The sequence below is a fragment of the Moschus berezovskii genome, chromosome 19, assembly GCF_049115385.1.
Source record: "Moschus berezovskii isolate FMDL1 chromosome 19, NW_MosBer_1.0, whole genome shotgun sequence".
Classification (NCBI taxonomy): Eukaryota; Metazoa; Chordata; class Mammalia; order Artiodactyla; family Moschidae; genus Moschus; species Moschus berezovskii.
Genome location: NC_142478.1, coordinates 38,868,180 through 38,881,373, shown reverse-complemented (window position 1 = coordinate 38,881,373; position 13,194 = coordinate 38,868,180). Strand labels below are relative to the sequence as shown.

Below are 13,194 nucleotides of genomic sequence, written 5' to 3'. Positions count from 1 at the left end.
GAGAAATGTTACATGTACTGATGTAACCATTACCGCAAATAAAGATCTAGAACATTTGTCACCTTAGCAAATTCCTTAGTAACCCTTTGCAGTCAGCCATTATTCCTTGCAGCCCCTGATGTTCTTTCTGTCATTTTAGATCAGAGTTTTTAAAAGGCCTGTTTTGTGTGGAGGAAATACATTAGTATAGAGCACTGACTGTCATATGAGAGTCGTATCTTCCTTGTAGTCCTGGCTCTGCTACTGATGAGCAGAGTACATGCTGTTGGGTTGGTACTTTACTCAGAGCTGCTGTTTCACAAAGAAGTTCATTGAAGTTGGTGATGTGTGTGTTATCTTCCAACCTAATCATGACCAAATCTATGTTTTAGGAATAAATAAATAACAAAAATAAATGTGTGTGGACTTTTCAAGATATCAGCGTAACGTTTACAGTTCATATATTTGTGGGTGTGTAAAAATGTGCATGTGTATGGAGTATGAAGTACTCTTAAAATCTTAAAACTTTGAATTCCTATACAGTTCGTATAAATTGTGATATTGTTTATCAGTTTACTTTGCTATTCTTTCTGAGTTTTAACAAAAATTTACTTTTGTATTCTGTCAATTTAATGTTGTCACCTGCCACTTTTTAATGAAAGTGACACATGGTTATTTATGAGTTAGTTTTCTTAATTGGCAAGAATTTAATTGCTGATTATTTCCTTTATCATTATAAATATATCTATATATAATTTATCATTATTAAAAGGTGAAATTTAGTTAATAATTTAAAATACACATGTAACCAGAATTTTGTTTTGTTAAATAAGCACACTTACAGATCAAAATAATTAATTGATGGTGAAGAATTAAGAGTTGAATCCATTTCATTTTAGTTGAGTTGTATTCCTGGGCCTTGTCCAACTTCAGATGACTTGAAGTATACCATGACTCGTTTAGCAGTAGATGGAGCTGATATTTATATTGTGGAGCATGGCTGTGCTACAAATATAAAGGTACACATTTGTCTGTTTCTTGGTCAGTGTAATCCTTTTTCCTTTTAGCCAAACCAAGTCTCTATTTCTTGAAGTAAATCACATATTTATAGTTTGCCATCACAGAATACTATGAAATTCTAGGAGAGAGCTTTCTAGTTTTTTATAATTCACCTGTGTTCTTTTCCAGTCTTACTTTCTTTTAAGGCATACTTTCACTACCTTTTTCTTTTACTGAATTTTTATAACCTTGCTTTATGGCTGGAATATAAACTAGTAGCTTGCTTTTATGACAGGAACATAAACTCATAATGTTTTTAGACGATTTAATTTTGAATGCCTTTAGGCTTTATTTATTTAACTTCTTGCCTGGCTCCTGGAAACATTTGTTTGCCGCCTCTGCTTTAAGGGTTACTGTTGAAAATCAGGCATTAAGAGTCTGTGATTCATTCGTTGCCACTCTTATTTTTCTTCTCTCCTCTCATTTTATTTGAAATTATAGTCCTCTCCTTTCATCCTCGTTTTAAATTTGAATGTTTATTTTTATTCTGTTGCTTATCTTTTCTGTTTCCACTTTCTCATTTTTCCTTTCTTTCTTCCATTTGTCAGGCTATTTGAAATAATTACCTATTCTGTAGTTTACTGTAATAAGTTGCTTAAAAATACAGAAACTACAGTTTTGTTTCTTTTTCTTCATTCAACTTTAGATGGGTGCAATTCGGGTTGCAAACTGTAATCTCCACAATCAGTCGGTTGGGGAAGGAATAAGTGCTGCAATTCAGGATTTTCAAGTGAGACAATATATTGAACAATTAAATAATTCCAGAGTTGGACTTCAGCCTGCAGTACTACGGAGGGCCTATTGGCTTGAAGCTGGGTCAGCCAACTTAGGACTTATCACTGTTGATATTGCATTAGCTGCTGATCATCATTCTAAACATGAGGCACAAAGACATTTCTTAGAAACTCATGATGCCAGAACTAAGAGGTAAGTGAGATTTAGGAATGGTAATCAAGTTCAAATGAAAAGTACTAGATAATTACAGAGGAAATCCTACCATTAGGAATAAAGTAAGAATATCTTGAAGACTGAATGTGATCATGCTGGGTACACTTCAATGAGTAAATAAGAATCTGATATTTAAGTAATCACATAGTATATATCATCTCTGATGGTGTGGTTACTGGGAAAAAAATATTTTCTGATATGTTTCTAAGCCCTTGCTATGTGTGTTAACAGTGAAACAAATATAAATTACTGCCCCCCCAATAACATTTTGTAATGCATTTACACTCCTTCTTTCTCACCATAGCCCTCCACTTTCAATTTGTCATTGCTAGAAAACACCATTACTAATCACCATTTATTCTACAAAACTTCTGTTGTAGGTCTTCACAGTTGCAGGGAAGACAAAGTACCTAAACCTTAAGAAATGATTTTTAAATAGTTTCCAAAGCTTCTTACTGAATTACATCTGTTTAAAATGATAGTATGACTTTTTCCATCCTCATCTCTTCCCTTTTAAAGTTTCTAAAGTTTATATAGTTTAGTTTAAAAATAGAGAAAACTATTAAGAAATAAAGGAAAATAATTATCATAATCCTCCCACATTGAATTTGTTACATTTCTTCCTAGTATTTTTTAATGTATTTCTGTTAAACTTGAAATCATCCTGTATTTGCACTTTAAAATTCTGCATTTCTGTAATTGTTGCCTTTTTAAAAAAAGGAAAAGAACCCATTTTTTTGTTTGTTTTTACCAACAGCAAAGTAAGATTTTTAGGGAATAGCAAAGAATTGCGATTCAAGACAAGCAAACTTTAGCAAAACATAGGCAGGTTTGGAGAACAGAGGAGAGGGGCTTGCTTCTATAGAGGAAAGGAAATTGGGGAGGCTGTCTGGTTCTTCATTGGCTGCAGCCCTTTGGAAGCTTGTTTTTCCTGGGTCTGTGAGCTGTAGTTAGCCATTTCCCATATATTAAATATATAGATTGTTTCTAAATTTCTCACTGTAAACAGAAGCTTTACCCACAATTTCTGGGTAGAGCCTTTAAATAGTTTCCTCAGAAGGGGGTGTGACTGTTAAAAACTGACTTTTGATATGCTTTCCCAAGTTATTTCCTAGGATGCTTATTTCAATTTATATTCCCAGTGGCTGTTTAAGAGAGTCTCTGTCTTACTGCACCTTTGCCATCCTCTGAGTGTTTTATAATAACTGAAAGGTGGTATCTCTTTGTTTTATTTTGCATTTCTTTATTTTGGGATTATTTAATACTTTTTTTCAGATACTTATTGGATATTTTCCCTCATTTGTGAATTGTCTGCTAGTATCCTATATACATTTATTTATTGGGATCTTGGTGTATTTCTTACCAATTTTTGTGAACTCTATAAGATTATTGCCCTTTTTTGATCCCTGTTACTTATATTTTGCAGTTTGTTTCATTTTTTCTTATGTTAAATAGATTTTAATTTTATGTATTCAAATGTGTTCACCTTTCCGTTTTATAATTTTTTTGTACTAATTTGAGAGCACTTCTTTGCTAGTAATAACATGACCCCTGTACTTTATTTTTTACTATTCTTTTTTTGTTATTAACATAAAAGTCTAAACTGTCTAAATTTTTTTTTATGGTGTGTGTACATTAATACAGCCAAGAATGTATTTTTTTTTTTTGCAAATATCTGTTCAAATATGGGGGGGGAAGTAATACTTAACACCTACTCATTTCACAAAATGTTTAGATATTTTCACCTATTAATTTTTCCTAAAGAACTGTTTTTCTAGTTAAAAGAAATCCTATTGAGGTTTTTATTGAGATTACATTAATATTTTAGGTTTATTTAAGATACTGGTATCTTATAAATCTGAGTAAGAAAACTCACCTGTGGAGAATGTTTAAAAAAACATTTTGGTTTCTTTGTTCACTATGGCCTTGGAAGCCAGTTGATATGAAGACAGCACCAGTTCTGATAGATCAGATGGTAGAGCAGGGTGATAGTGAAGCTGAGGAGGTGGCTCCATGTGACTTCCGGTGCCTCATTGAGGTTAGTTTCAGTGCTCTGATTTGTTAAGAATTGTGAAGTGTGAGATTTTATCCTACTTACTAGCTAAGAAGTTATCCTGCCAGAGTTTACTGAGTGCTGGCAGAAGACGTGCGAACCCTGGTGAGAGACACAGGACTTTGTTACAGCAAAAGCACTAGCCAGAGTCAAATGTATTTGCATTGGTTCCCCATGTCCCCCAGACAGGACTGCCAGAGAAAATACAGGATATGCAGTTAAAATTGTTGCAGATAAACAACAGATAACTTTTTAGTATAAGTATACACCTCCTGTTACATGGCACAAACTTATTTGCTAAACCTGGCACCCCTATCCCTGAGTCCCATGGGATGTCAAAAAAAGATCCATGATGGATGTCTGCACATAGTAGGATGCATTACAGAAGAGTAACACTGAGCTTAGGTAACTTTTACCACTTTTATAGAAAGTGGAGTGAGCTTGTTCTTTTCCAGAACCCTGAGAAATAGCCTGGTCAGAGCCTTGCATTTTTGGCATATCCAGCAAGAACAGGTAAGGTTTTTACCTGCCCATGGTGAATTGCTTCTCCCTACATGGTAGCTCTAATGATACCACTCTAATGGAAGAAAGCAAAGAGGAACTAAAGAGCCTCTTGATGAGGGTGAAAGAGGAGAGTGAAAACACTGGCTTAAAATTCAACATTCAAAAAAACTAAGATCATAAGATCATGGCATCCAGTCCCATCACTTCGTGGCAAATAGATGGGGGAAAAAGTGGAAAGTGGAAACAGTGACAGATTTTATTTTCTTGGGCTCCCAAATCATTGTGGATGGTGACTACGGCCAGGAAATTAATACGCCTTCCCAGAGATTCTTTTTTAATTTAAACTTTTTATTTTGTGTTGGGATATAACCGATTAACAAATAGTGTTGTGATTGAGGTGAACAGCGAAGGGACTCAGCCGTACATATACACCTCCCAGTGATTCTAATGTGAGCCGAAGTTTGAGAACTAGTACATTGGTTTATATAAAGATAGGGATGGGTAGGTTACATTTGTTGCACAACTTCTGTATTCCAGATTTTGCATAAGGGGTTTTACATACGTTATACATATTTTTCCTTTTGTCTTGTCCAGACTGATGTTCCTCTTCTAACCTGATATATTTATTTCTTCACTTCTAACTTGATATATTTATTCCATCTCATCTTTCACACCTCAGATATTATTTTTTGTAATAATATTTCATTATTTTCTTTGCCACAATACCCTCTTCTTTATCTCAGAGCACTTACTTATAATTTATGATTAGATACTATTTGTGTGACTCGTCTTTGCCTCTGTACTATAAACTTCATATGGATGAGGTTATGTCAGTTTTGCCAAGCACCATACAAAGCACATAGTAGATATTTTCAAGAAATATAAATAAATGAATATAAAAAGGAAATGAAATACTTATTCTGTCTTCCTGTGAGAGCCCTAAGGATCCAGTGAATAATGCATGTGGAAATGCTTAGAAAAATGGGCTGTTAATATGAGGTTTTATTATTTAAAGTTGAAAAAGGAATAAATATATATTTCTCAGATTTCTATAATATAGTATGTTTAAGGAAGGAGGGTAGTTAATAATGGCTGATAATTTTATGTGGGGGTCACTCACAGAGCCTGAAGAGTTTTACAGACATTTACTGTCTTAATTCTTAATACTTCATTCAGAGTCCTTATTACAAAATCACATTTTTTTTTCTAAAATACAGAGTGGTGTATTATTTTGATTTTATTGAGAATTTCTTATTTGCCTCATATTTATAACATTTTGGTGTACTAAATTTACCATATGACTAAATCTTTGCAATGCTAAATATTATAATCAAAAATATTAAGTTTTATCTATACTAATAGTTCTGTCTTTTTTTAATTAGTGTTTAAATTTTTAGTTCTTTTGAGCATGTTTACTGCTGTCTTTGAAGTGGATTTAAATGTTTAATTTATATATATATATTTTATCTCTCTGATTTTTTAAAAATGTATGTTCTGTTTCTCATTATTGTTCCTAATTATTTTCATCTCACAATGGTGAGACTGTTTTTTTTTTAAGAAAGGCAAAATAATTAAAAAGATAGTCCATAGTAAAAACAAATGTTGTGTTTAACTTGTCTTTTAAAAACATTAACAGTTAACATATTTAATTATTTGCTCAAAAGTTTCTGATTTCTTAATGAGTTTTTGTTCTGTTGTTATACTTTTGTTTCTTTTGTTGTGTGTTCTGTTTAGGTTGTGGTTTTTGTGGCCAGATGATACCCTGAAGAATAAGAGGTGTAAGAACAAGTGTGGTTGTCTTGGTGGCTGCAGATTCTTTGGTGGCACAGTAACTGGCCTAGATTTCTTCAAACTTGAAGAGTTGACACCTTCCAGTAGCTCTGCATTTTCAAGCACAAGTGCAGAGTCTGATATGTATTATGGACAGTCTCTGCTACAGCCTGGAGAATGGATTATTACTAAAGAAGTTCCCAAAATTGTAGATGGTAGTGTGTTGTCACTTATGTTTATCTTTTATTATCTTCATTCCTATGTCGTTCTGAGAGAAGTTCAGTATTACTTTGTTCAGATTGGTTTTTTGAGCAGTCTTTTATGTAGGGTTTAGTTATAATCTGTCTTTGTTTTGCAGGTGATTTAACAATAGCCAGATAAGACCTAGTGAGTTTTTCAGAGCTGCACAAGGCAAAAGTAGATTTACTGTTCAGATCTCCTGCTGTTAACATGGGTGATTTTTCCTAGCCCAGCTTTAAATATTTGTGTATATATCATTATTTCCATAGAACCTAGATTCCAGAAATACACATAGGAATAGCTGTGCTTTGAGGTTATAATTGTTTTACCAGTTTACTTCTGTAGGAAAAACTTACCAATTGTAATATGTATACTGTTGGCTCTCATGTTATCCACTACTTTTGCAAAATACTCTTCTTATGACTTAAATCATCCATGTCAAGAAATTTGGTGTTTCCTTAGAGCCTGTGGGATAACTTTACAGATACATGAGTTTGGTATGAACAATGAATGGTGGATTTAGGCATATTGAATTTATATGTATCTATTATCTTTTCTCCAGAGACTTCAGAAATACATCTTCCATTGTGTTTCTTAATTGTGTATTCCTACAATTAAATGCAATACATACTGGTAAAGTGGCCATACTGTCAAGAAGTGAAATTTAGGAAAAGTCTTGATATTGCACTAGTATTTAGCCCTTTTCCCTTGATCCATTCAAAATAATTAACTTAGCTCTGCCTTTTGTCAGCAGACAAAATAGAAAAGAAGTAGTTTTAACTTTTAAGAATTTATTGGCTTGATTGTCATGTATATGGAACTCTTAGAGGAAAGAGCTGGGAATATGTATGCCAAATTCTTGTTTAAATGATTTTTCACTGAATATTAATAAATTGTACATGCTAGTTTAAGGTTACTTGACTTCAGCAGTTTTACCAGAGTAAGAGCAGATTACCTTACAAAATCAGCAAATACCAAAACTTCTTGACATTTAAAGGACAAGAAGGATATGAAACAAAATTTACTTAGCTATCTTATAATATTACCTTTTTACTTTTGAATAATATTTGTTTTTAAATATTTTCATAAGCACTTCTTGTTTTATCCTCAAGCTACCCATGTGAGTTCTTTATTTCCCCTGTTTGTGGTGAAATAACTGAGGTTCGTCACTGAGACTGAGTTGCATGAAGTCATACAGTCATGTGTGTGGCCGAGCAGAAACCAGAATCACAGTTATCAGAGCCACTTTAGTTTTCCCCACTGTACCACAGCTGGCACTATTTACAAAGACTTTGCTTGATTCTCTAATCTGTAGATCAAAGTATTACCATCACAAATGCAAGGAAGAAAATCTACAGGGAATTTGGACATGGTATAAAAGGGAGAAAATAGCAAATTCTCCAACAGCGAACAGAAGAAACTAAAATAGTTCTTATGTAGTAGAGAGTGTCTGTGTCTCCTAGTGATTCCCTCAGGAATGAGTTGTAAATGGTAAACTGCCATAAGTTTCTTGAGCAGGGAAGCTCGAAGTTAGCCCCTTTATAGTCCCTCCTTAAGTACATGACTTTCTGATTGTTGAGTTTTCCAGGAGCCACATATAGATGTACAGTGTCAGGACAGAATTAAGGAGGGCATATTGGTATAACTAAAGAATTTCCTTGGAAGGTCAGTAAAGACTAGTTTCCTATCATTTAAAAGTGAATCAAACCTATTTTTCTTTTGATTTTGGTTTTGATTTTCACATTCATGATAGTAGAAGCAAATACTACTTGCATTCTAAGTTCTTAAGTCTTCTTACCACATAAGTTCTATCTAGAATTGCCTTCTACTTGGTGAGATGTTTTCTCCTACTAGCAGGTAACTCTCTAGTGAATAGCACAAGGATAGCTGGAGGAGAGGGGTAGTAGGGCAGCAATTTTTTTTTTTTTTCTGTAAGCAGCTATAGAATTCTCCTTTTATTGCTGTCTGCCCCCAGTTTACATAATACATCACAGGGCTCTCATAAAAGGCTGAGAGAATGTTCCAGATTCAGGAAGACATGACAGCTGAATGCAGTAATATACAATCCTCGATTGGATCCTGTACTGGAGAGGGCAAAAGGCTTTAAAGGACATTATTGGGCCTTTTGAGAAAATTGGAAACCACATGGTAGACTAGATAACAGTATGGTATCAGCACCAAATATACCAAGTTGATAACTATACTGTTTTTTTGTATTATTCTTAGGAAATAAACCTTTTGAGTATTTAGGGGGAAAACCCATGACTGCAAATTACTCTTAGGTGGTTCCCAAAATATTATGTCTGTTTATATACACTGAGCAAGTGCGGGCAAACTGTTTAAAATAGGTAATTTTGAATAAAATAGCTTTGATTTGTTACCACTCTTGAAATTTTTCTAAGTTGGAAATTTTTCATATAAATAGCTATTTGAAAAAGAAGAAATTCAGTCTGTGAACTCTGGTTTCATATGTATGTTGATATATTTCTGTAGTGTTTAGCATATTGCTATGTGAAATTAGTTACTTGTGCTTTTTAAAAACAACTACATACGTAACAACAGGATATTCGATTACATTCTCATATTTTTCATAAATTGTTTTTGAAATTATTGTGTTTATGTAACCTACTTTTTTGTTTGTTTAGGTAATGCAAATGGCATAAAGAGGAAGGAATGGGAAAACAAATCAGTGGGAATAGAAGTAGAGAGGAAAACTCAGCACCTTAGTCTTCAAGTACCATTACGATCTCATAGCTCATCCTCTTCCTCAGAGGAGAACAGCAGTTCCAGTGCTGCACAGCCTCTGTTGGCTGGTGAAAAGGAAAGTCCCTCTTCTGTTGCCGATGACCATTTGGTTCAAAAAGAATTCTTGCATGGTACAAAAAGAGATGATGGCCAAGCAAGGTCAGTGTTCAATTAGATTTAGAAATCTGATTGTATTAGGATTCCGTTCCGTTCCGTCGCTCAGTCGTGTCCGACTCTATGCGACCCCATGGACTGTAGCCTACCAGGCTTCTCCATCCATGGGATTCTCCAGGCAAGAATACTGGAGTGGGTTACCGTTTCCTTCTCCAGGGGATCTTCCCGACCCAGGGATCGAACCCGGGTCTCCCGCATTGGAGGCAGACGCTTTAACCTCTGAGCCACCAGGGAAGAGGAACGTGATTTTCAAGAAGTGAGTTATCAACGAGGGACCAAAGGGAGGACCAAAAGTTATTCACCACACTGGAAGGCTAATATCCAAATGTTAACAACAGTTCACTTTCAGTGGTGGGAGGAGAAGAAATATTCATCCTAGGATTATCAGTGCTTAAACCTGTGGTGAGAAAAACTTTCCCCCTCTTCAGCTCACTTGCTGTAGAAAAGTTTTTCTCCTCTTGAACTTATTTTTAAATACCTGTTGGCTGTTGTTTTTCTGATTGCAAGGGTAATTAATACTATTCATGCCAGATGTTAAGAAAATACACAAAGTATAACAAAAATGAATATTTCTTCTCCTCCCACCACCGCTGAAAGTGAACTGTTGTTAACATTTGGATATTAGCCTTCCAGTATGGTGAATAACTTTTGGTCCTTCCTTTGGTCCCTCGTTGATAACTCACTTCTTGAAAATCACGTTCCTCTTGACTTGATAGCACATTTCAGATTTCCCCCCCAGGTCCTTGGCTGTTCTTTCTCAGTCTCTTATTTCCGAGCCCTCCATTTTTTTCCTTTCCATTCTTCTTTCTCTTATTCTTAACAGCCTGCCATTTGTTAAATGTTGTTATCCCATAAGATTCTGTTCTGTATCCTTCTCACCACTCACTTTACTATTTCCCTCAGCAATCTTAGTAACTATTTGGCTTCAATTATGATCTGTAGTTAACATCTTATAAGTATAAAAATTCCATCCCATACTCATGTCCCTGTGAGCCGAGCCATCTTCTTGATGTTTTGTGGATGGCTCAGACTCAACATATTAAAAAGTGACCTGTGCCTATCATGCTCAGCTTGTTATGCCTCAGTAAATGGCACTCGTATATCAGTTGCTGAAGTCAGAAATATTGGAGTTATCTATGACTTACTGCTTTCCTTTATTTCCTCTTATCTGATCAAAGACACCTGGTATATTTTTTTGGATAAACTTTTAATGGATATGGGAATAATAAAAAGTTTACAAATGCGTTAGTGTCCATGGATTAAGGATAGATTATACTCCAAGTTTCTTTAAATTTTTATTCTGTTTTAAGCTGACTCAAATTTTTTGTTTGGTTTTTTTTTTTTGGAATTGTATGGGGTAGGAACATATACTGTGCTATTTTGCTACTTTCTATGGGTATTTTATTGTAAAAGTTTACATCTTTCTTTGTAAAAAGAATACAGAAAAGATTTTACAAGTACTTCTATTTATACTTAAATTATGTGATGTGCAATAAATGTTAATAGTTTTTCTTTCTGTTTTAGCATTCCTACGGAAATTTCAGGAAACAGCCCTGTGTCTCCTAATACTCAGGAAAAGTCAGTAGGTCAGTCTCCTCTGAGATCTCCCTTGAAACGACAAGCCTCTGTGTGTTCCACCCGACTTGGAAGTACCAAGAGCCTTACTGCTGCTTTTTATGGGGACAAGCAGCCTGTTACAGTGGGAGTCCAATTTAGCAGTGATGTCTCCAGAAGTGATGAGAATGTACTAGACTCACCAAAGCAGAGGAGAAGTTTTGGTTCATTTCCATACACACCATCAGCAGACTCTAATTCATTTCATCAATATCGATCAATGGATTCAAGCATGTCAATGGCTGATAGTGAAGCCTACTTTTCTGCAGCTGAAGAATTTGAGCCCATTAGCAGTGATGAAGGCCCTGGAACTTATCCAGGTAGAAAAAAGAAGAAAAAGCAAGCCCAGCAGATTGACTACAGTAGGGGTTCCATATATCACAGTGTGGAAGGACCACTTACTGGCCAGGGAGAAAGCATTCAGGATCCCCGGACTCTGCCATTCAAAACTCACCCTTCCCAGGCTTCCTTTGTTTCTGCATTAGGTGGAGAGGATGATGTTATAGAGCATCTGTATGTTGTAGAAAGTGAGAAAACAATAGAAAGCGAGCAGATTACTTCTCAGCAACCTGTGATGAATTGCTATCAGACTTACCTTACACAGTTCCAGGTAATTAATTGGTCAGTGAAGCATCCAACCAACAAAAGAACCTCTAAGTCCTCACTGCATCGCCCCCTTGATTTGGAAACACCAACCAGTGAAGAAAGTTCATCATCATTTGAACAGCTTTCTGTTCCAACTTTTAAGGTATAAGCTAAATCATTAGTTTTCACTGATCAATTTATTTAGGAAAATTATTTTTAAGATGTTGTAAAAATTGCTTTCTCGGTATTTAGCTACCTTTCTGAAAGATAAAATTCCTGAAGACATGGCTTCATGTATGACAGTAGGCCTCAGGTTTATTGATGAGTATTATAAATTTAAGCATATAAAATTAAGGAAAAGTTTCAGACTTGATTATCAGAATATTAATAATGTATAGTCCATGTCTATATTATATTCTGAGATTAGGATCAAGTCTCTGTGAATTCATATTTTCTGTCTTAAAAGTAAAATTTTGGAATTGTTTTCAATAGTTGGTATTCTTTCTATTAATCCATAACTGTTTCTATGAAAATCCAGTTCTGCATGCTTGATATTTGAGATCTTATAATTTAGTATTAATTGATTATTGTCCGTTTCTGTAATGTATTCTGTAAATAGCTTTTTTATAGGAAAGCTAAAAATATATCAAAATAAATTTAGTGATAAAGCCAATATGAAAACATTTTTGTAAATATATAAAAGAATTTTATGCTTTTAAAGACCAAAATTGAGCATATAAAATCTTATGGAACTGATTAACATTTAAGAATTTTATGTGGTTTTTATGTGTAATATATATACTTATTTAAACTGTCTAAATGTTAATATTCTCAAGATTAAAAAAAATATACTGTTACTATACATTGTTATGGGCTTCCCTGGTGGCTCAGAGGTTAAAGCATCTGCCTCCAATGCGGGAGACCCGGGTTCGATCCCTGGGTTGGGAAGATCCCCTGGAGAAGGAAAGGGTAACCCACTCCAGTATTCTTGCCTGGAGAATCCCATGGACGGAGAAGCCTGGTAGGCTACAGTCCACGGGGTCGCAAAGAGTCAGACACGACTGAGCGATGGAACGGACGGGCGGATACATTGTTAATATAATATTTGTTTATTATATTCTACCGAGTGTTAACCATTTGATGTTCAGTGATGAGGAAACAGACATGGGGCTTATAGTTAGGCAGTTAATATAGATAAATAGATAAGTACAGAGTATGATTACAAATTGAGAAGTCTTACAAAGATAATCAAAGGATGCTGGAATAGAGAATAATGGGAGTTAGTGGGGTTGCCTAGATTGTATTGACGTGAAAGGTCTATCACAGGAGGTAATATTTAAACTGGAACTTAAAGGATGAGGACGAATTGAAGATGGGAAGATTTAGGGGTACTATAGGGAATAGGACCAGAACCTTAAAGCTTCATGGGAGTTTTAAGAAAATGTGATATGATCTCTTATATTATGGCTGCCAAGTAGAAGTGAATGAATTGTCATTAAGTAAGGAGGAAGTGGGGTGATGAC

General features: G+C 34.8%; 1 protein-coding gene across 10 annotated transcripts in view; it reads left to right on the top strand.

Moving 5' to 3' along the window:
- BLTP1 (bridge-like lipid transfer protein family member 1) overlaps positions 1–13,194 on the top strand; it is a 211,177-nt gene that overhangs the window by 87,062 nt on the left and 110,921 nt on the right. For all 10 annotated transcript variants that reach the window (XR_016035322.1, XM_055405582.2, XM_055405581.2 and 7 more), the window contains exons 25-29: positions 879–998; positions 1,685–1,965; positions 6,278–6,528; positions 9,199–9,457; positions 10,997–11,834. Coding sequence is in view for 9 of the 10 variants with exons in the window: in XM_055405582.2 (XP_055261557.2) it covers positions 879–998; positions 1,685–1,965; positions 6,278–6,528; positions 9,199–9,457; positions 10,997–11,834 (1,749 nt within the window). In the remaining variant the exon portion in view is untranslated. The remainder of the gene's footprint in view (positions 1–878; positions 999–1,684; positions 1,966–6,277; positions 6,529–9,198; positions 9,458–10,996; positions 11,835–13,194) is intronic.